At 31.9% G+C, this 25448-nt stretch overlaps 1 protein-coding gene across 1 annotated transcript; it reads right to left on the bottom strand.

Moving 5' to 3' along the window:
* Positions 1–3297: 3297 nt before the first annotated feature.
* Positions 3298–24208, bottom strand: LOC139488252 (uncharacterized). The gene is made up of 17 exons (XM_071273745.1): positions 23912–24208; positions 16587–16679; positions 15078–15244; positions 14129–14302; positions 13568–13700; positions 12881–13022; positions 11486–11569; positions 10595–10674; positions 10048–10209; positions 9374–9558; positions 8813–8954; positions 7765–8136; positions 7235–7546; positions 6199–6381; positions 5622–5812; positions 4575–4752; positions 3298–4190 (listed from the first exon to the last, which is right to left on the bottom strand). The coding sequence occupies exons 1-17, from the start codon at positions 23976–23978 to the stop codon at positions 4093–4095; spliced, it is 2763 nt and encodes a 920-aa protein (XP_071129846.1). The 5' UTR covers positions 23979–24208; the 3' UTR covers positions 3298–4092.
* Between the last annotated feature and the right edge of the window lie 1240 nt (positions 24209–25448).

The raw sequence follows: 25448 nt of genomic DNA on the forward strand, positions 1-25448 counted from the left end.
GGGATACCGGAAAACAGGATCCAGATGTACAAAGCTACAGGCAATGTATTTGAAATGATCATGGCGACTGTTCGGTCATGCATACAGAGGCCCATTCAAAATCTACGATATTCAATGACCATATGGTTTCGAACCCTTTCATAAAACCCAAGTTTTTAAATTCTATAATTCTTTCCACGACAAGTATTTTATACCAGTAGACAAGGCCTCTAATTATTGTATTAATAGTGTTTGATTTATACCCAAAAAGGATTTAATAATAACTTGGAATTCAAAGCAACTCTAGGAACCCTACTTATTCCCTTACCTCCTATTTCAATTATTAGTGATTATTTTCCGTCTTTATACCTGATTGGTACAATTAACAACATCCTTACTAAGAACGATATCTAGCCAGGTTGTCAAGATGATCGATAAACATCTTTCTTAAGTTTTTACCACCTTTATTTCTACAGTACAGGATGCCAAATTAAAAATATTGTGATGATGTATATTCAACTAGCGGTGTTAAGCAGATGTGGATTCTTCAACAGTTTAATATCTACCACAAAAATCAAAATGGCATACAGACAAAGCGTATACCGGTAAGCAAAAATAAAAGACAAGAATACAAAATTATCACAGCGCAACAACACATTGGCTGGATGCATAAGAACCCATCCACTCCAAATGGGTATTACCAAAAATGAACTAAACAGTAAAGGTCAATAAATTACAACGACAAATAAAAGAACATTATAACAAAAAAGTATTTGAATAAGCAACGTCTGTACCTAGAATCTATACGTTAAGACCATCATATATAATTTTTGAATTGATACAATGGTTTCCCAAAATAATAAATCTATAGTCACATAAACCCTAAGAGACAAAAAGAAAGAAAAAAAACACCTTCCAAGGTTTTAAAATTTCACTTAAGGTTATTATACTGATTATGTTTTGTCACTCAATTAATAGCCAATATCACAAAGAGGGCTAACATCTATAATATATCCAATTGAATATGAGTTACAACCGAAACTATTATGTCGCATTTATATCTTGAAGTTTTCCTTCATATTGACACATGGACGACTACAAACTAGTATATATGACAATCGGGAGTATTTCCAAATAGTTTTCATTCACCGAGGGTATCACCAGCCCAGAAGTCAGCACTTCTGTGTTGACATTAATTATTTTTCATATGGTCATTCTTATAATTTAACTGTTTACTTTTTTGGGGGCTTTTTCTACCTCCGGAAAAGATTACCTTAGCTGTATTTGGATTTTTTGTGATCCTCAATTCTCTTCAATTTCGTTACATAATTGGCCTTTTGAAAAAAATATATTCGAGGCTCTCTAATGAGTCTTTTGTAGACGAAACGCGCGTCTGGCTGAACTGCAAAATTTCAATTCTGGTATCAATGATGAGTTTATTGTCAGCTGTTCTATCGAAAGATTCTTAACATTGACAGATAAAGCCTCAAGTTTAAACCTCCTGGTTGCACATAAGCAAGTTCTCTCAGTAATATATGAATCGACTGACTTCGTTATAGCTTGTGAACTTGGCATTGTCGACAATAATTTACCGATGTTCAATACCACTTCTCTATGAAATGTGTCTATCAAGGGTCAATTTTTATAAAATAGGTATTGATATTTTACTCTGTCATCCAACATATAACTACAGATATAATTACAAAACCACAACTGTAACAGCAGAATAGTGCTCAACTTCCTATTTGGTTTTGCCTTCCATCCGTTTTAAAATGAAAGTTACGTAGACCAAACGCGCGTCTGACGTAACGAATTTTATGAATCTTTGATAAGTTTTGTTATACTAACGAACATGAAAGATATAATTTTTATTAAGTTTATTTATACATATGGTTGGATTATGAACTAGCTCTATGCAAATGCGATATGACTCGAAGATCAGTACTGTTTTGTCTTTTGTCTTTTTGTGTTTGCGCTAAAGACCGAACTAATGAGTCAAACCTTCTTTAACTGATTTGTACCGTGTTACATCATTGTTCATTCTTGATGTCCCTATCTTCTCTTGCATCAGTATACAACATTTGTTATCAACGTCTCATTGTTAATTTTTCTCTTGTTCCGTTGATTGATAAAGTTTTATTTTGTCACTTGTCATGGACTTCCTCTTTATGAAATTACCTTTCAGTTGGTATATGATAAATAAAATGGCCAACATCGATACAAATATCTTGTTTTGAAGGGATAAACACTTTGATTCGAAGAAAGAGTTCTCTTACACTGACATCATTAATATGCGTTTATGCTTCATTTAAACAATAAATGTATTATTATTCTTTTACTTGCATGAAAGTTCTACATTGTTTCGTTAGTTAGCATTAAAAGACGAAATAAAATTTCATGTACACCAAATGTATCATCTGAGGGTATAATCAACTACAAGGATAATATTACAATATAGTTGTCCGTTTATTAATTTTTCAATCAAAAAGTTATTAAGGTTTCAACTCCCTCAGGTAAATTTGACCTTTAAATTGATTTGGCTATTTTTCATGTACTTTTTGTCATCTTCAACTGATTTGGTTATTAAATATCTTTGGCTTTCACATATTCCGCTTTGAGCGTTCCTGATAAAGGTAACTCCAGAATAGGGCTTCGGACGCATGAAATTTATAACGTGTTGTTTTGATTTTTTTAAATGATTTAATATTAAATTTTGAATTCTACACAATAAACCACTACGGTTGGTGTTCTACTATAGTACATATCGTACATCTTAGTTTGTCATAACTTATAATAGTACGAAAGTGTTAATTATTTTGACTCGTATATAAATTGATATTTGCAGATTATAATATTAAAATAAAAAAATATTTGAATGATTCAAAAAAAAAATTTAAGATTTTTTTTTCTCATTTGATATAAATAAAGGCAACAGTAGTATACTACTGTTCAATGGTCAAAATTGGTCAAACACTAAGTAATATTGGAAAGTTCCACTTCTTCTTATATCAACTTTAAGGATTACAACATTGACAAAAATCAAAGTCATAGCATTGCTACAGTCACGTATGGTATCTTGGCAAAATGTTATACAACGGTTGACTAAATGAAAGGCTTGATTCCTGCTTAATGTCAATGTCAAAGAGCAAAGTCATAACAAGATTTCTGCTACTAAATCCTGATTAAGCTAGTTAAATCTCTCACTTGTATGACAGTGGCATCAAATTCCATTATATTGACAAAGAGTCGATCATATTGGCTATACATGGCATTTTTGTGTTGAATAATGGTAGATAATACATAAAAAAAAACTCAATATTCCAAGAAATTTTTATTCAAGAAAATAGAAATGTGTATATAATGATGATTCAAGTTTTATCACATATTTTTTTAAGTTTAAAATGTAGGAATGAATAAACAACAACACTTATTTGAAAAAGTAGAGAATATTAACAAATATTAATAAAATCGTTTTGATAGCACAAAAGTAAAATTAAAAACTAAAAAACAATACATAACAATGCTATGTTACAAGTCTTGAACTTCTAAAAGTAAAACTATGTAAAGAAAATGACATACTGTATATACTTTTTCTGATGTATATATTGTAAATGAGCTAAATGTATAGAGAACTTTAAGTATTTGTTACTATATTTGCGTTTTTATTCTTTATCTGAATGCTATTTTGTCAACAGTTTTAAAGAATGCATATTGGAAAGTGTCTGGGTTTTCTTGTCATCAGTTTGATCTGCTAGGAATAGTTCATAGTAGTTGAGGACATACTGTCTTGAGAGCTTAACACAGTTGTTAAAACATACCAGGCTTTTAACTTTGTAAACCAGACGTGTATTTCGTCTTCAAAAGACTCATTGTTCCTGTATTACTGTCGACTGAAATATTAGATATTTTTCAATTGCTCTTTAAAATATTACAAAAATGGACGGATTACTACAACAGGTACAGAGAACAAAAATCATTATTTTAAACTTAATATATTACGATGAAGTTCAAATAACTTTTCAACAATCATAAAATGCAATAATAAAAATAGAATATATTTGATAAAATTAAATATTATAATGATTAAACAAAAAAACAAAAACATTGGCACTTCTATGGTCCTCTCAAGTCATTCATCTCCCAGTTCATTGCGTCTTGAACTAACTTGTTCTTGTGGTTGTGGACGTGTGATGCAGCTCTCCTACGAACATCTGCAAAAATAAACATTTAAATATTGTATTGCGGTAGAATACTTTTTAAATGAAAAAAAATCAAAAGGGTCAAATGATAAGGTTTTTAACATAGATTTTAGCTTAGTTCTTTATGTGATTGTAGTCAAAATGTACATAATCAAATATGTGTAAAGAAACCATACATTTATCTACGTTGATGACAAAAAAATAAGCAAATTAAAGGCTTATACTACATCAACTTTTAACAATAACATAATGTTACCATCCTAGTATTTTTTTCAATTTAAGAACAATTACGAATAAGCATACACATTTTACGTTCAGAATTGACATTGAAACAACTTCATTTAAAGTACGTGACACAATTTTCTGACTTGACTCAGGATATCAAGAATAACTTACGATGAGGTGGATCGAGGATTTCAAACTCAGCTACAGTTTCTCTTGAATATTTAGGACATCCAGTGGTAGCAAACTCCCTGGTGAAACCCTGAAGGACACCATCAACTACTTCTTTGCTGTGGGCATTTAGGACGAAAACCTGGATTTTGGTCACGTCTTTGTTGTACAACATAGCAGTCTTGAAATATTAAAGGATATATATTTCATAATTTTAGAGATAAAGTGATTAATTTGGTGCTATTTGGTAAAGTTATAAGTTTACGTAAATTTCAACGAACTCTTCTACCCATGGTGGGTAACTTTTTAAAGGATATTTTTTTTCTATATTCTTGGTGAGGAAGTAGGGACCAGAACTGTTATAAGAATTTATACATAATAATATGAGAAGCAATTTGTTGAAACAATTTCCATATCATATCCCGACCAGAAATCAGCCGAAAATAACGAATGATTTGTTTTCTCTCAATCAAATTATGACATTTGAACACCGGTAAAATAATGTTGCCTTTATTTTTCATTTAAACTCATTGATGAATAAACATCAAAGTTCAACACACTTCTTTTGCTATCTGTAATATAAGTGGAATAGGATCCCAGTTACGGCAACCAGTCCGGTACCCACGTTTGTAATTCTTAATAAAAATATATAACTTTTTGTTTAAACTTGTGTAGTGTTATTATTACACTAGTTCTGTAACTGAATGTGGATTTATTTGAAAGGGTAGGCTTTCTAGTTTGAATTTCTGTAAAACTTTTGATTGGTTAAAATGTATTCTGGCGTCAGTACATAGAGTAAATGTCCTTAATTCTAGCCTTCATTCTTCCCCGGAAGTAGACAGACTGATCCTGTTGTCAATAAAAACAAAATTTTGCAACGGAATGCCGGTCATGAGGCACTGAGATTGTACTTAGACACTTCAACACAAATGCCTAACATGAACCAAAAGTCCCAAGATTGAACAGGGCCCCAATTATTTACTATGATTTTAAATGAGTTTCAATGGGGCATTTAATTGGGTCCCCGTTCCTGTATTAAATGTGTCTTACCTGGAGCCCATGTTTAAATGAGGTTATATCAGTTTCGTCAGCAACCCAAAACTTTACGATTCCTTTAGCATGACTGGCATACAACTCATCCAGAATCTGTGGACATGGAGTAGGGTTCTCCTCAGAGGCATAAATCAATTCCTTCACACTCTTGGTGGGGTCAGGTCTGTATAATCTCTTAATGGATGGCACTAAAAGTCAATAATAGTAATGAATGCAATGCAGCATATATTTTACACTTATATTCTAAATTTGAAATTAGAGCTATTGGTTTTCTTAAGATTTTAAGTTGAAGAGATGAATTGAATGTTTAAAATCAATATTTAATATTCCCTCTGACGAATTATTTTGATGATGATAATTATTAACGACCTTGACTGGCTACACAGCTCTCACATGGTCGATCGAATAGGGACGTCCAATTTGAAGTCTCTTGACTGAAAATTTCAACAAAAATATAGCAGTAAATGAAATTGAATTATAAATTAGTAATGTTTCTGAAACACAAACATGCACATCTTTTCTAGGGCTAGACACTAAATATGATATTTAATTAAAGACGTTAATAGATACTTACTTAAAATAGAAAACAATGGCGCCTTTTCCAGACAATGTTCACCACCATTACAGGCCAAACCTCTCGCTATCAAGTTGTCACGTGGATAAAAGTTAGTAATATCTGGATCGTCGTTCATCATTTCAAATGGGAGCCAATGAAGTAAATTGTTACAGTGCTTCAGTTTAGCATCATAAATTGCACCTGCAAGTAAATGTGTATAAATGTATATAAAATCACATTATTTATTTAAAAAGTAAAAAAACGAACTCTGAGGAAAAATCAAAACGGAAAGTCCGTTTTCAAACAGAAAAATCAAAAGCTCAAACACATCAAACGAATGGATAACAACTGTCATATTCCTGACTTGGTACATGCATTTTCTTTTATGGTTTAAATTTATAACTAGCTAAACTTCTCACTTGTATGACAGTCACATAAAATTCTATTATATTGATAACGATGTGTGAAAAAAAAACCAAATGTTAGCGCATTTTGTCGTTCATTCAAACTAAAAATTGTTTCATATATACACTTGTATAACGTTACAAGTTCGATGTTATTTTTCCCATTTATCGCCATCAGGACCTGGTTTCTCTTTCCTCTGTTCAGCATCATGTCTTATTTATCAGTAGTATCAGCAAAAATATTTTAAATCATCTACTTAAAAAGTATAGAAAAGGTTACCTTTATATATGTGAATGGCCATAGGTTACATTCGATATACAAATCCTTAAGTTTTTATTGAACCATGCAATTTTGCCCAAAAAGCTTGTAAAAAGTGAAATCACTAAACTACTGAACTCCGAGAAAAATCCACAAAGAAAAGTCCCTAATCGAATGGAAAAATCAAAAGCTCAAACTCATTAAACGAATGGATAACAACTGTCATATTCCTAACTTGATACAGGCATTTTCTTATGTAGAAAATGATGGATTGAACCTGGTTTTATAGCTAGCTAACCATATTTCTAATACTAAATGGGTATCTCTAACGCTGAAATACATATAGACTTATAACCTCTAAATACCAAATCATTGACTTGTAATTATATACCTGTAAGACAAGTTCCACAGATTCCCAAACAGTTGTCCAGCGCTTCTTTAACCTCACTTGCATTGCGATAGATCCATTTTCTATTAGTTTCAGTCCAAATCTCCTCTACCTCTTCCTGGAGGTGTTTGGCGACTAATGTGCAATGAGGAGTAGAATAGGTCGGTATGCAGTCGTTAGCTGTTGCACGCTTGCGTCGTCTTTTACGTTTTGAAATTTCGGGTTCATCATAATCATAAGTAAGTGACTGCTTCGCTGGAGGATGTGCAAGAGCGCATGCTTCTGTCAGGTCGTCTGGATCAACAATACGGAAGTCTGAAACATTTACATATCATTTAAAAAGTATCTATAATCGTAGATGAGGAACTATCTATTTATTAGCACAAACTTTATTAATGTGGATTTTTAAGAGATTGTTTCTAAAGCAATTTTATCTTAGGGAATCTACTTACTTAACTGCAGAAACCTGTTAAATGTGAAGTCCCATTTTAATCATAACGTTTTATTATTTTTATTTTAAGATTTAAACATACCATTTGCAAGTTCGGCTCTTTTTTCCATAAAATCAGTGTACGTCTCAAGTGTATATCCTGTTGGGATGTATTCATCTTTTTCTACCCACAATTCAAACTGGTCCCTTATATCAACAAAAACACTATCTTTGTATAAACCTATTCCTGCAGCCTCTTCATCACTTCCAGTGTGATTGAAAACAGGTGAACACTGCTCAACAGCCTTCTGTGCAAGTCTTTGAGGTGTAAACTCCGGGCCAAGGGTTCCATTTTTGTACCTTATCTGTATAGCCACACCCAAAGTGTGTGTTTCATATCTATCGTCCATAACATCCATCAAAGATGCTTGTTCAGGGTTAGATATGAATCCACGAATCACTTCTACTTCAATTACTGCAAATATGTTAAATGCATACATGTCATGTTTGGAAATATTTACATTTAGTGATATATTGAAGACAAATTTTACAGTTTTCACTATAAGATTGTCTCAAGAGAAATCTGAAAAACTACTGGACCGATTTATGAAATTGCTTTCACTCTGTATCTAGGTTTCAATAATTAAAATAAAATATATGAGAACGCATATGCCAAAAGTTTGGAGATTCAAAGGTATAAGACGCTGTGTTACATAAAAACAAAAGGGATAAGCAGCACAGTTAAGATCAATATTTGTCTGAAAGTTTTTTTAACCTTAATTCCAGATAAAATGGATCTTTTAAATTCGATAAAGGCTATATCATTTGGCCAAATGGTAACCTTAGAGAAAAACAGACCAATAGCGAAGACATCGACTAAGTAGCAGTTATATGTAGGTATGCTTTCTAATTCAGTATCTACAAAACATGTCCCTGTATAACCAAAGGTTTAGGAAGCCAAATGAAAACATCAGATATACACGTCCCTAAAGATGACAGCCATTCTAATCTGAGGTAATCTTTACCTGCAGAAGTTGCAACTTCTGTTAGTGCAATTGCAGTATTTACAAACTGAATATTTTACAATAAAAAGTATCTTTTAAACAAGCAAATTTTGAAATAAATAAAATGAAACTAATTATAATACTTACAGTCATCTGAGTTTTTGTTTTCACTCTCGACTATAGAAGAATAGCATTCGACAATTCTAGGGTCTAATCTGAAGTAACGATAGTCTGGGTCTTGTGACATAAACATTCCCACTGTAGCATTGTCATTCAGCTTGAAATCTTCCTACAATGCATCAAATACTACATTATGAATTGTCATGAAAATGAAAAAAAAGGAGATTTGGTATGATTTCCAATGAGACAAATACCCACCACAGTTCAAATACAGTGGATGTAAGCAATTAAAGGCAAGCGTGTTTTTATACTCAATTATGATGAATAAATGTAATTCTAATTACCCCATCACAAAACTTTATTCAGTTGTTCCCTTAAATTAGAAATTGTATTTTGTCTCATCTCCTTATTGTTATGTCAGGTAAACCAGATAGATGCTGAATATAAGTGCTGATATGAATCCTGAATATTAATTCTTATAAATGTGATGGAAAGAAACAACAAGAATGACATAACTAATTGAAATACAAAAATGCATTTCTACCATCTTCTTATCACTGGTACACTAATATTTATGTGTATACTAACCCGACCACTGCTGTCAAACAGGGAGTATTTAGCATTAATCTCCTTTTCTGTGAATTCAGATGGCAAACTGTAGTATGAATTTTTCGAAGATGGTGGTTCTACTCCCATCAGTTGAATGGATTTGAACTGGATCATATTAGCTATGTCACCCTTCATTTTCTTTACAGCCAGCAAGAGGTATGTACCTATGTATAAATGGAATAAAATTATGTTCTTTGAAAGAGGAGATTTCTTTGAAATTGTTTTTGTTTATCATAAACATACGTGTTTGGTTTAATTCATTTGTTTTATTTTGTATTGCCCAACTGTTTGGTGAAAGCTGTCATAGAAACACATGTCTTAAGCACTGAAACAAGTGATGCTAAAATTATAACCCTTTTATTTTAAAATCTGCTTTCTTTATATTGGTACATGTCATCCTGCAGTTCTCGTCGTTATAAATGTCAAGGTTGCACTTGGATAATGAAATGAATTATTTTCACAAGGTCTTCATTTGAATTATTCTTCATATACGACCATACACTTCCTTAATGTCGTCTTCGAATAACTTATATATCACTAGATATATCAAATCAATAGCAGTGGTATACTTTACTTACTGTAAAGATATCATTAGATTATAATTTTCAAGTCTAGTCTTATATATTACATATCTAAACAGTATAACAACATACCTTTGTTTGCAACATAATCCACTCCTGCGCATATAGCATATCGTGACAGCAATACCATATCGGTTGATGTATCCATTTTTACTTCCAAGGCTCTACCTTCAGAATGAAGTGAGTCTTGATTTGTACCATCATCATCCCATGCTTTTATGATTTCCAATCTGTCTGTTAAACAAAATGTTACTTAAGTTATAAAGCGTCAAAACATGCACAATTTCAAAAGATTTTGTAACAGCGACTAAAAATACCGATGGATTCAATTAGTTTAAGTTATTTGTTGCATTGTCTTTACAACTTAACCTCTCAAAACATTATTTGCACATATCTTTTTATTGATATGTTTAGTGAAGAATTGTCAATAGAGCAATATACTTTTTCTTTTGAATGTGCAAGTTGATGTTAGTTTATTTTATGTATTTATTGTAAAAGGCGATACAAACAATGATTAAAATGTCATATCAATATCGATTTTGGCTTGTTTTTTATTTTATTTCTTGATTATTTTTAGTCATATAAATGATTAAATTAGTGGCTATATATCAAGTCTTACCTGACATTTCATCTCTGACCATTTTTTGTAAGTATTTTACAGCATTGTACATTCTTGTTGTCATCGTTCTTTGTTTACACCTAAAATCAAAATGAAATTTATTTGGGTGAGACAGTCTTGACAAAGACCTGCAAACACACTCCGCCGCCGGTACATATATATAAAGGAAAGATCTGTCGAAAAAAAAATCAACTTCTTTATTTGCAGTTATTTCCCTTTATCTTTTTTCTACAGGGAGACGGATTAATATAAGGGAAACCTTGTTTCCGAATCCCTTTGTAATATTGTATCACTGTATCTATATGTGTATGTCATGTACATGATTTTTTGAAATAAATATGTTGAAGTAAATTTATTGGGTTTAGTTCAATATTTTTCTCAACAAAATGTTGATAGATCAAATAAATACATTTATTAAGCTGAAATAATTTGCCACAATGGATCATGATCACATTCGTTTATTTTGCAGGACAAGATCTACAACTTGCAATACCATTTTTTCACCATTTGAAATTCATTTTGTGTAATATCTTATGAGATATGTTTAAATTGAGGATATGTTCCTAACGTCGTAACTATAATCCCCTTCCCTTTCATATATGTGACCTTCCGAATTAGACTATTTACTGGATTTGTTATAACATAAGCAAAACGACGGGTGCCACATGTGGCGCAGGATCTGCTTACCCTTCCGGAGCACCTGAGATCACCCCTAGTTTTCGGTGGGGTTCGTGTTTCTTATTCTTTAGTTTTCTATGTTGTGTCATGTGTTCTATTGTTTGTCTGTTTGTCTTTTTCATTTTTAGTCATGGCGTTGTCATTTCCTTTTCGATTAATGAGTTTGACTGTCCCTCTTTAGTTTCTTTCGTCCCTCTTTGATAAACTTCTTACCTCTGCGTAGTTCCAGTTAGTGTATTTCCTGTATAAGTTGCACACTCGCTAAATTCGACGTTGTTACCCAAATACTGTACAAGCCTAAAAATACATTTTATAAAATGATGTACAAAAAACTAAAAATATATTATCTTACGATCACATTGATAAACCTACCACTGCATTAAAGGATCGAACACATTATTGTAGAGTTTATTGATGTTGAAATTGAGTCGGTTACTTTTTGTTTTGATTCAGTGGCCAAGTTTACCCATAAAAAAAAAAACAATCAAAAACGTGTTATAAATCCTTATAATTCTCAACACGAAGACTTTTGTTCTTAATTTTAATTCGAACTTATATAACCCCTAGGATGTTATTCATGTGTAGCATACATGAATAGATCTTAACGCAATCGACCTCGTGTTGATAAGGATTACGAAAGTGTAAACCAGGTGAAACATTTCCATGGACAAATGACATCAAAGAATGCATCGAGAATGAATTAAGGCGATTGTAGTTTACCGATGTTCAAATCTCAAAAATCGATTCAGAATAGACTGACCAAGGTATGACATTGCCGTTGAGGAAATCACATGAACTCCAAGAAGGAGCGAGACCACGTGAGTCGACAGTTTATACAAAAAACAATAGCCGTAAAAATAATACAAAAAAAGAAGAAGTTGTATGATTGTCAATGAGACAACTCTGCACAAGAGACCAGCATAACACACAAAAAATCGAATTAACTATATTGTTTGCGTTCGATTTGCCAAAAACAACCAGTTTGGACTGTAGTAAAGGTACAATTACATCCCATGGGCTTCATCTTAACCAAAAAAGGACGAACAACACATATTCTTATCCTCCTTAGGTAAATTCAAATGTTGGAAAAAAGTAAAATCACAAAAATACTGAACTAAGAGAAAAATCAATTCGGAAAGTCCATAATCACATGACAAAATCAAATAAAAAAACGCATCAAAAATGAATGGACAAGAACTGTCATATTCTTGAGTTGGTATAGGCATTTTCAAATGTAGAAAATGGTGGATTAAACCTGGTTTTATAGCGCTAACCCTATCACTTTGATGACAGTCTCATCAAATTCCGTTATATTTACATTAATGCGTTTACTAAACAGACACAATAAATAAAATAGTCAAAATATGGGTACATCAGTCATCACCGTATAACAATTTTAAAAGGAACAATTTAACAGAACACAAAAACATCTATCTACAAACACTTTCATTGATTTGTGTGTCTGACGTCAGAAATTGTTATTTTTTTTTTTATTTTAATTTCCATTTCTCCGTTTAGTCTCATCACCTTACCTGTTGATAAGGACCTTCCACAGCCATACAATACCTGTTTGGCAAATCACCTTATAAAACATTTCTACCCACGTACCTGTTGGCGTCTACTGTCATAGTTCTATCCACTGGTTCATCAACTACACCTACTACTTGTGTTGGATCATCGTATCCACCAGGGTAATAAGCACCATTTGCAACTGTTTTAAGGTTGGAGCAGTCGGGGATTTTCTGTGGATCTAAAAGGAACACAGAAGAAAGGTATTATTTGGTGAGTTACCATTACATTAAATTGTGTTTGCATTCTTTGCGACAAAGCAAGGTCGGTTTATTTTTTAAAGATGGTCGCTGGTGTATTCTGTTGGATTTATACATGGAATGTATTCTTTTATTTAGTCAAAATTATCTTTGCGACGTCCGTTTATAACAGCATTCCCTCTACAAATGACAGGATTTTAAAGATGAAACTTTCAGAAAATATTAATTACTTGTTCGTATTGGTATCATCCTTGTTTGTTTGTCATCATAATACTTTTCGGGGTTTCACATGGCAAAAATACGAATTTGTCACATCTATTGAAACAGGGTTTGCATTTAATTTTCAAACTCTTTTGATTGCAGTAAAATCTTCGAAAACGCTTCGGGTAATTTTTTACATCGTTCTTTTAACTTTGAGTTTAAAGAATCTATATAAAGAATGTATTATCATATTTAAAACATACGAAAATTATTAGTGACTTTAATGTGTTGCATTGTTTAATATATTGTGAAGAAGCAGTCTTACCTAATCCAGCAGCTATGGGTGTTTGTGGATCTGATATGCCAGTGAACGTTGGGCCTGAATCATGATCGGCTCCTTTCATGTGAACATGCACACTATCTGCAAGTTTCTCAACACCTATATCTCTCTCCATTTTCTGTAAATTGAAAATAATTTTCCTAAATGAGATAATTTATGGAAAAAAGTTGCTCAGAAAAGTTGGTAGTTACACATCTTTCATTTTCAGTGAAATAAAAATATCTGTTGTTGTGTTTACTTGTACTGTGTTTAGTGCTTAGACACCTGTGTCCAATTGTTTTTTTTTTGTGCAACTTGTCAGTCTTGTAGATGTCATTGATGTTTTCTTTTTATTAAAATTTTTTACTATTTTTGAAATTTAAACAGATTCCTGCGAGAACAGTTAGGCACCGACAATTCATCGTGTGTGTGTGGGGAGGGGAGGGATTGGGTAGGGGTACGGGGCTTTGAATTGTTTTGAATTGTTTGATTCTAAATATTTTACGGTTTCTAATCAACACTGGTTTGTTTGAGTTTAAAATTATGCACATTTTCATGACTACTCACCATCATAGGAACAGGGCATGTTTTCAATACAGCAGTGACGATATCATCTATAGCACCAGTAACTCCAGCCTTAAACTCGAGAGTGATACCAGCACCACTTCTTAGGTAATTGTCTCGGTCTGTTACACCACTCCCAACGTCACTCAATGTTTGGAACCCCTGCTTAACTTTAACCTTGAAATTAATAAAAAAAAGTATAAATTGAGAATTATTTACATGTATATATATATATATATATATATATTGTAAACAGTTAGGTTGTAGACCTGATGAAAAATATGTATGTATACTTGAAGATATATGTTTGAGAAAAAGAAAATATGACTTAAGCATGGTTTTATATGCGTAGTCCTGTTATTGTGTTGTGCATTGTTTGGGAAAATTAAACCAAAAACGACGCCTGATGAGCCATCAGACAGACTCTCGTTTAGTTATATATGGCATTACATTCTATGTCACAAAAATAAAAATCACAGATTGAGAATAAATTGATGAAAAGTTGACAACCTCTATCTATATTTGTGATAATTTATACCACAAAATCTCAACGGGAAGGTTCAGTAAGGTTTTTTCGCGCTTTACCATTTGGTTAAGATTTCATTTTTTAACGGGCATGTGTAAAAGGTCAAATAGTATATACAATTGTTATTTGCTGTTGTTTATTGTAAATGAAATCAAAATAGGTCTACTTCAAGTCCAAAAACTCCTTTAAGTAATCAAATTGAATGGGAAATAATTAACTTATGTAGAATGATACTTTTCTGACATGTACATCAAAAAATTTCTCGTAATATCTATGTGAATTATTTGAGAATACTGATACATTTTAATGGCATTCTATCTCTAGTTTCAATAAAAAAAAAAATGCTCTACGAGAACATCCAGCATAAGACTTTTCGTTATGGTTATTATTTTATTCCAGATAGTTTCTATGTTTATAATATTTTACCTGTTTATCAGCATTTCTGAGTTGAGTCATGGCGGCTTGTACACATTTCAAGAAAGTTGGATGAGCCCTGAAGTACAGCGAACTTGGCGACTTGAAATCTCGTACCAGTATATTCAATGTCAAGGCTCTAGTGTCATCATTACTTGTTGCTTTAAACAAGTAACTTCCTGAAAATTTTCAACATTACCAATAATAAGACCAAGACTGATAAATACTATTTGGACTTAGGTATCTTATTTTATTGTATAGCAATATAATATTTCCCACAGAAAGTAACCAAAAGTTAGCGTGCAATAAATTCTATTATCACATATTTGTTATGAATACCTTAGGTTTTGCATATGCGATAACCTCAAAATTGCCCGGGGCAAAAAAGAGTATATTGATATTGTGCCCTGATTCCAAATGACGTGACGTCATCGCGTCCTTTACGACACGTTTGTGTGTGTAAGATTTTACCTTTTATGTTTCATTAAATTGTTATAATTGACCTTTTTTTTCTCTTTTCTGCAAAAATTAAATATGTGATAAAAAGATTAAACATGTCTTTTCCATATTGGCCCGGGTATCATCCCTCGACCCATATCGGCCCTCGGCTAAAGCCTCGAGGCCGATATGGGAGTCTCGGAATGATACCAGAGCCAATATCGAAAAGGGCATGTTATAATCTATACATATTGCACTAGTGCAATAAATCTTCAAAATTCATGACGTCATCAACGACAAAATCTTAGTTTAAACCAATTTTTCCTTTTAAATATTATATTGCTATACAATAAAAGGGTTATTGCATGAATATTGGGGAATATTGTCCCTCGTAGAACATATATTGCACTCGCAAGCTCGTGCAATATAAAATTCTACTCGGGACAATATTCCCCAATATTCATGCAATAACCCTATATTATTGCATAGCAATATAATATTTCACACAGAAAGTAACCAAAAGTTAGCGTGCAATAAATTCCAATATTGCACTAGTGCAATAAATCATCAAAATTCATGACGTCGTCAACAACAAAATCTTAATTTAAACCAATTTTTACTTTCAAATATTATATTGCTATGCATGAATATTGAGAAATATTGTCCCTCGTAGAACATATATTGCACTCGCAAGCTCGTGCAATATAAAATTCTACTCGGGACAATATTCCCCAATATTCATGCAATAACCCTATATTATTTATATATATAATTCAGTCCGTGTGCATTTAGTGGGTTATTATGATCGCATCACGGGATGCTGTGCTTAGTTGTTATTTCGTATCAAAACGTGAACTGGTCGCATCATTATGGAGACCCGCATTCATCAGTCATGCAAGGGTCATACCTTTAAAACTATTTAACCAGGGGTAAAATCTATTTTAAAGATTACCACACAAGACCACCAGCGAAAGTATGTTTATTTTGTCTTTAATTACATTCATCACATTTCCCGTTTCCATTCTCAGCATTATTCAATTCAAATTTTCATTGTAAATTGAATGATTTTTTATTAACACATACCCGTATTTACTGGATCAGCAAGATTATCTTTTTCAGTTCCCAATAGGTCTGGGTCAACAACATCCAGACTAATACCAGTATCAAATGCTATCTCTGAAAGAAAAAATAACACAGCATAATTATAGAATCTTTCATATTAAAATAGATCTTACAATGTCATCTTTTTATTCAAATTCTCCGTCAAACAATAGTGTAAGAGCTTAAAGTTCCGACATGACTGGCAAAATGTACAACAACTCGAACAATTTTAAAAACAGGAAAAACTACGACTTCTTTTAAAATCAAATAACAAACAAAAACACGTTGGACAGACGGCAACAAAAGACTTCCAGAGAACCATGTAACTAGAGGATTATAAGTAAGGTTACTGTTCAAACATCTTTCCTAAGCCCTCCTTAATAAATATCAATTTCACTGTAAACTATAACTGTGCTCTTAAGCCGGAATCGAGACACCCAAAACATCTCAAACATAAATAAAATTAAAGGTGTGAACATCATACAAAGTAATTCAACGATAATAGACAAATGTCCATACAATATACCAAGCTAAAATAACACCAAGTCTGACAAATTGAAAAAAGTGACAAGTCGGTAACCCTTACTTTTCGATAGCACAAAACAAACCCAACACTTATATAAAAACTATGACGGCTGGCATAGCACAAGGCTAGGTGTGTTTTGTTGATTTGACTTTCATTTTGTATGACAATGTTGTCTAAGTTTTATTTTTTCAGTATTATAGTTCTACTTTCAACACGTATTTTTACTTGTATTTAATGCGAATTAAAGGAATATAAGCCAATACTACACGAATCATCAACAAAAGAAACCCAAAAAGGGCTAGAACTTGACAGTTATAGTAAACTGCCTTTTTGTTATAAACAGCCTTTTTGTTATTATATAGACTAGAACACACCCGCGAAATCGCGGGTATTTAGACCTTGGTTGAAAGTATGTAAACTGTTGTAGAATGATTTTTTGTAAAAGATTTATTGTCTGGAGAATTTCCGAAAAGGTATCAAACTGACTCAAAGGCACTTGGAGATAGGACAATTGTTTTGAGCCCTCTCCTTTTTTTCAAAAGTCCGTTATTTTTTTGCTTTCTGTTAAATTCCTTCATTTCCGCGGCGTTTCTGTATACATGTACTATGAACATATATAGAATATGAATAAAGTGTATTTGCTATTAACTATCAATTCCAAGTTTTTTCTCCACGGCGAGAGTCTCTATATATTATAGGATTATTATCAAAGTATACATGCGAAAATAATTGTCCTGTCCCCGAGTAATTATGAAAACTATGTTTAAAGGGGGAATAAAGGGAGGTATCTTCACGGAAAAACGCGAAATAAAATTGCCATTTCACGAACAAAAAGTGGTAAAACACGACGCACGAAAATAACCCTTTAAGTTTAAAATTGGAAGTCTTGGTATGACTTAAAAGAAGGTCTGATAACGGAAACAATACCCGGACGCCGTTTTCCTCGTTTTCTCCCAAAATAAACTGAACTGAATAATCATAAGCATGTAGAATGAAATTCAAAACAGTGTGGCTGTGGCCATTGATTGACACATTAAATTCATCCATTGACTAGGACAATTTAGGTGAACGTTTGTATGTAACGACCACTGCTCACTATGTACTTTTTAAAGACACTTAAACTATGGGGTCAGCAAAGGTTCTCAACACCTTAATAAAGTAATTCGAAAAATTAATCAGAAATAACACGATGTTTTGATTTATATCAATTATATAAATCAAAACATAAAGGTTATTCCTGATTAATTTTTCGAATTATTTTATAATTAAAGGCGTTAAGAAACCTTTGGTGACCCCACAGTTTAAATGTCTATCGTAGGTACGTCGTGAACAGTGGTCGTTACAGACAAACGTTCACGTAAATTGTCCCAGTCAATGGATGAATTTAATGTGTCAATCAATGGCCACAGCCACACTGTTTTGAATTTCATTCTATGACAAATGCGACTATGCATGGTACCTATAGGACACAGAGGCATGATGATTAATCTGTTGGGGAAGGAAGAGAAGCGACACACAAAATGAGGTCTTCTCGTTTAATAGTATAGATTTGTAACATTTCTAACTATAGTTGCTTCTGTAATGATCTGTAATGGTCTTGCCTTTACTTCGTGAAATTTAAAACAACAAATAAAAAACAGACCATCGTCTTTTGATTGTTTTGTATCGTTTAAGTGTTGCCTCATTTGCGTATTCCATATCCCTTTATTCGAATCAAATTATTAGAATATATCTAAACATTGATAAAAGAAGTGGTTCTATTGTCAGATAACCACCAACAAAAAACCCTAAGCCAAACATGTCCAAGTATAGGAATATTGACCATATGGTATTATTAAATGGACTTCAAAACCAAGTTTGACATTCGATAAACAACCTTTTTAAACTTACAAGCACTTCAATAACTTTGAAGACTTTACAATCTAAAACTTAGATAAAAACAAGTAAAAGTTTTCAACAAATTGAACATTCGATTTTCTGTCGTATCAAAGTATTTTATTTATACACGGTGTTGTGGAAAGCTTTTGATTTACCTCATTCGAAAGTCATTTAAACGTTACAAATATCAACAATAAGCTTTCTTTTCCATCCAATCGTATAAGACCACGTTCCCTTAATTTGATCAAGTCATTGCATGAGAAGAAATCTATAATACGTACATTTCAATATTTACATATCAACAATGACTTGGAAATATATTGTGTGAAATGATTAATTGGCACTACCCATGAAATTTAAGTAGCAATACAAGAAGAAAACTAGTTCGTCCCTCCTTGACTACAGGCCAAATCATTTCAATAAATTTAGTTCATCCTTGTTTGCATTTATTTTCCCTTTCAACTCATTTGATCTCATGCACACTGAAGCTAATTTCATAAAATATATACCAAGTGACATATCCCAATATTTTTTTTCTGATTTAAAAAGGACACTTAAAAAATGGTTAGGTATTAGAAAGTTAAAATTATTAAAAGGCATACTAACGGCTTCCTTTACAGTAATTTGATATCAAATTGTCTGACAGGGTCTACGACAGTAATGGGGTCAGCGTTATAGTATATGGTTAAATGAATGTTTGTGCATAAAAAGTCATGAATATACAATTGTTACTTGTTGGTTGTAACGTATATATTGAAACCAAGAGGAAGATGGCCGATTTTTCAGTTCATACGTAAGACATAATAGCCTTTGTCATTATATATCTTTTCAAGCTTCCCATTTTTCTATATTTGTCCATGAATGATCAGGTTTGATATATTGCTACTTTTTATTGGCTTTGAACTAGCTGTTAGTAACTGTGAATACTCTTAGATCTGTACTTGGTGTATTTTTTGTTGTGTGGGAAGTGTCCTCCTGATTGTATCCATCTGATGAGTCCAGCCCTTTTCAACTGATCTTTATAATTTGTTCTTATGTTTTATAATACTGTCACACCACTGTCCCAGGTTATGGGATGGTTGGCGCCTTCAGACAAGTGTAACCCCACCACATTCTGCATGTACCTGTCACAGGTCAGGAGCCTGTTATTCAGTAAACAGAATACCACCATCTATGATGACCATGTTGATGAATTGATGATAAGTCATATGATGGTTGCGTGAAAGATTAAACGGCCATTTATGGTTGCGTGAAAGAATGAACCATTTATATCGCTCCTTTACTAGAATCATACAACGCAAACTACATGAAAACACTCCCAGACACGAAGATGATTATGATGTCTGTAGCTCTATAATTAATGATATTAAAGTGTAACCCTTATCAGGTCAAGTTGGCCATAGACAGTGGTTCTCATTTGTAACCAGTAAAAAACGACAAATGCATATAGTCTTTCTAGCCGAAGTATCAAATAAAAATAATCATCAAAGAAGACCTTACAATGAACTACAAATATTGTGTAGTCTAAGTTAATCCCGAATCAAGTGAGCAAAAATTGTATGTATATTGGTTTGTCACTTAAAATATATCTATTGCTACGTCGCATATCAAATCTTATACATGGCATACATCCTGAATTTGAAGTGATATACAAGTAAGGTATTGTATTCGACGTTATCGAAGTTTAAAATTAATCCCCAGTTTTATTTATTTCTGTCAGTTAAAACTATATAGAATACAAAGAAAATATAGCAAAATCTTTTTGGGCATTTTCGATCAGGCTTTTCAATTTCTTTTATTTTACCCAAAGGCTGTTATGAGACCTTATAAGGCTTATGATATTAATATATATTTTCTTTAATTTGCCGTAACTATAGAACCATGCATGTGCATTATTACATTAAAAATCACACATTTTAATTCAGTTCTTGTGCAAGTTGATTTTTTTTCTAATTTGGTTTTTAATGAGACCAATTGGAATTCCAGCCTCCTACCGAGTGAACTTGGGTTTCCCCAAACAATAACAAACTTATGAAAAGTTTGTTTTTATAATCATTGAAGCCAACATCTTACATTATTGACGTTAATATTAAAATTATAAAATATGACTGAAACATGAATAACGATTTATTCGACTGGAACTGTGTGTTTTAAATTTCTTCAAGGTTGATTTATCAATAAATTATTGATACATGACCTACGAACCATACAAGCCTTATATATGACGCGAATAACAATCCTGGTTTTAGGTACTCGTGTTTTTAAAGTCATAAAAATACCACTTATTATGAAAAAAATATATATAAGTTTTGAAGATAGGGGTTTCTATAGGGCATCATTTATGCGATCAGAAGTCGGTAAAATTAAGTAAGCACATATAAGTGCATTTAAATTTTTCTAGCATTAACTGTCCTTAATACATGCAAATTGCTGCATAGTTATATGATTTTTTTTTATTGTTTCATATTTTGTTGTTGTCAGATATAAATAAGCAAGTATACAAGTGGATTTTTTTAAAGCATTTACTGTTCTCTAAAGTTGTTTTTTATTTGTTTGACATTCGTTTGTTTTTGTTTTTTTGTCATAGCCATTGATAACCTTTCATATGTTTAGGTGCTTTTATTTTAACGAATCATTTCATCTCGCTTAATCCCCCTACACACACACTTTTTCATTATACGGTAAAGGGATATATGTAAATTTGTATCTTATGATTTAATACTTTTAAACTATTTTCATTCCATCTAACAACATACCAAAACATGTTTAGAAGGTCTTTTCCGTAATACAATATAACATTCTATAATTAACAATTATATATATATAATGTGGAATTGGGGAATGTGTCAAAGAGATAACAACCCGACCATAGAAAAAACAACAGCAGAAGGTCACCAACAGGTCTTCAATGTAGCGAGAAATTCCCGCACCCAGAAGCGTCCCTCAGTTGGCCCCTAAACAAATATATACTAGTTCAGTGATAATATGAGAACAATTCATCGGACATAATACACAAGAGAGAAAGAAGGAAATAGAAAGAGTTAAACATAATAGTTTGTGTGAGGACGATGATGATTATCCATTTCATTATCAATATCACATCATAAAGTACAAGCAATTTTATTTCTGATCAAACTTGACAATGTTTGAAAATTTTGATATTTTGGGAGTTGAGGGTTTCTGTGATATTATCTTAAACAGTTTTTTTTTCAGAATGATAATACGGATTGAATCAGGTTTCTCTACTGCGGGTTGCATATTTTGTACAAACAAAATAATAATCATCCTCAATATTTGCAACACACTGACAGGTAGGATCTTTTATCATGTAAGAACTGGGAATGTCATGTTAAAGAACGACGTATATTTAAATTGTGTGCTTAAATTGTACTTTTCTTGTGAGCAATCTTTTTTATGATCATTTCTTGGATATAGATATAGAGTCAACATTGCGAATATTTGGATCAAGCTTATTATATCTCATATTATGGGAAGAAGAAAAGCTTCAGTGGCAAGAACATTTTTACTATCAATGGAACAACAAATATTATAACCTTTTACAATTCGTCCACACGGCTTCAATTTTAAATACTTCAAACTTATATGCATTGAATATAAAATTTAGAATGGAATATACCTAATCTCGCAAGTATCCTACACCTTCTTGGCTTATATTAAACATAGACTTCTTTTTAGATAAGCGCTCCATGCAATTTTAACAAGGTGAACCAAAATTGTAGATGTAAGGTACTTTTATAGGCATATATAATTTGTTCATATGATACTGTTATTATTTCAGCAAGGATCGAAAAACAAATTGTAAATATAGCCGTCACTGAGTGAAACAAAAATCATTGGACCTATACTTTTTTTTGGTTGTACAAAACATAATTTAATAGATAAATTATTAACATTTGTAAGTCAGCTAAAATACTGAATAATTTAGTACAACATATACTAGAGAAACCTTATACTAATTGGACAGATGATTTAAACTGTAAATGTGTTAAATCCCTCTTTTCTCTAGTTTTGGTTTATTAGTTTGATTAAGCTTTATAAATATACAAGGGCTAATCATTACCCATTGTACGTATTGGTGGTACCCTGGGTGCATGGTTTGAATTCAGATTTAGTTGTCATGGATTTTTTTTATTTGATGTCTGTCCCAACTTGTTTTCAGTTTTAAGATTTACACTAAAATAAATATTATCAAAGTGGATCAGGTTTATTGGTGTGTTAAATTCATTGTTCATGATAATTCCATTTTTTCTACTAAAGAAATAATGTATGATTGTGTAATTATCTATAAGGTTTTTTTCACAATCTTTTTTAAAAACCACGATGTTGAATACCTCTGTAAACAAAAGTTTTTAACCTTAAGATATTTACCAAAATACAGCTAAAATAATTATATATATATAATCGAACAAATCTATTCACAAGTAGATTCATGAATATAGTAGATTCATGAATATGAATCCTACAATAAATTGGCTTTTGTACATGCGATCAAAATATCACTGTGACAAAACAGGAAATGGGTTCTCAAAATAGTGTATTTTTTTGATGTGATCAGAACGTTACCTAAGAGTAAGATGCTTGGTGATCTATTTTTATTCTCATAAACATTTATATCTCTACACTACGATATTTTATCTTCTTGTTATGTGTAAACACCGACACCAAAATAATGTATCAAATTGAAAGAACAAAACTATATATATATCTAATACATGTACATTTTTGTTGTACTTGTAAATTTATATCTCGTATCTTTTTGAATTGTAAAGACAATCTTGGGTCAGTGGTTCATGGGGTTTCCAAATATCAGAATATACTTCAAAGAGTGTACCTTCAAAATGAATGATTTAGTACACAAGTAATAATAGAATAAAGTACTTACTTTCAGATGATCCATACTGAAACAATCCAAGACACAAAATACACAATTTTAAAAACGAATGCTCCATTATGATCAACTTTATAACATCCTGGTTAGGACTTTACTGAGAACCGTACTACCAATTAACTTAAAAGTTTCAAGTCTACTGGTCTAATCAGAGTACCGTGAAATATATATAGGTATTTAAACCCTCTACAGGTAAATCAATTGAAGTTTTTCAATAAATATTTAACATAATAACTGATGTATATCATTTATTGTTCTTTTAGCACTTTGTTAATGGAGAATTGGATAAACAAAAAATACATGTTAATTTTTAATCGAAATAGTAATTCTTAAAAAAACAATGGTTTGAAGGAATACACATTTGCAAAAGCCGATATATGTCTCAGCGGGTCATTTGAAAGTTTATTAATATTTCTATTGTTGAATTAATAAAAATATTTTCATATTTACATATATTGGTATTGTCAGTAAAGTAGTACATTTAGTAAGAAACAGCTAGGAGGGTTTGCGGAAATCAAATATTCTCTCTTGAGTGTTTTATTATCACAAATGAATTAGTGGATTGTCGACCTGCGAACCATGGATCACCATAGTGTGTCCGTGTCGTATCAGACTAAAGTTTTTCATTAAATGGTATTTTTATATTTCACAAGATTTCTCAAAAAAATGTCATCATGATATTTCTTACAAATCTCTCGCTCTGAAATCGGTATCATAAGTTAATATTACCATCATACTGTATACCATGACAACATTCAGTCCCCGTTGTCTATAAGATTATAACAAAGTTGTTTTTCTACATCAAAAGTATCCTTTAGTTATTTTGAACAAAACATTTAAATGAGAAAGTATAGACATATATTTATTTTATGTTCTAGTGATACACGAAATATTCAGACATTTCTGTTGTCTCGTGTCAATTTTGTCCATGATGACGCACTTGTCTCATAATTTTTTCCCTATATACCTTAATATAACACGTGTTATATTAAGGTATATAGAAAACAAATTCTGAGACAAGTACCTGTGGTCGTCAGTAGTGAAGCTGGAACTTAAATATATATAAAAATGGAAATTGGCTTGATGGCCAATGAGAAAACTCGCAGACAACCAGAGAACAAAATGACGTAAAAAATACTCGAGACTAAACATCATCGTACGACCTTCAACAATGAGCTCGAGAAACACCCATGCCACACAGCAAGTAATACAAGTTACCGAATTGACAACTGCATGTAAAACAATTGAAACTAGAAATTAGAAAACTGTCGGCCTCATTCTAATACAATTAACGAAAATCACCAAAAAAAATGTGTTTTTCGGCTTGACAAAATTCAACCAATTTTGCACAGATTTATCTATTAGATACGTACTTGTGCATGCACCAGGTGTTTTTTTTTTTAAGTATTTTTTTATTTTACATCAGATTGAATTTAGGCTTATAACTTTAGGAGACGGCAGGTGGTACTACGTGTCCAATAACTCGTAATGTTTTTGCATATATATGATTAAAAGATGTTGAGGGTGTATG

Source organism: Mytilus edulis, chromosome 9 (assembly GCF_963676685.1).
Source record: "Mytilus edulis chromosome 9, xbMytEdul2.2, whole genome shotgun sequence".
Taxonomy (NCBI): Eukaryota; Metazoa; Mollusca; class Bivalvia; order Mytilida; family Mytilidae; genus Mytilus; species Mytilus edulis.

What these genes read in the sequence shown, in the direction of transcription:
- LOC139488252 (XM_071273745.1), bottom strand. Translation starts at nt 23,978, where the DNA reads ATGGAGCATTCGTTTTTAAAATTGTGTATTTTGTGTCTTGGATTGTTT. An exon ending in ACCCATAGCTGCTGGATTAG is followed by an intron (nt 13,023 to 13,567) that starts GTAAGACTGCTT and finishes TGTTCCTTTTAG; the next exon opens with ATCCACAGAAAATCCCCGAC. An exon ending in CTGTGGAACTTGTCTTACAG is followed by an intron (nt 6,382 to 7,234) that starts GTATATAATTAC and finishes ATTTACTTGCAG; the next exon opens with GTGCAATTTATGATGCTAAA.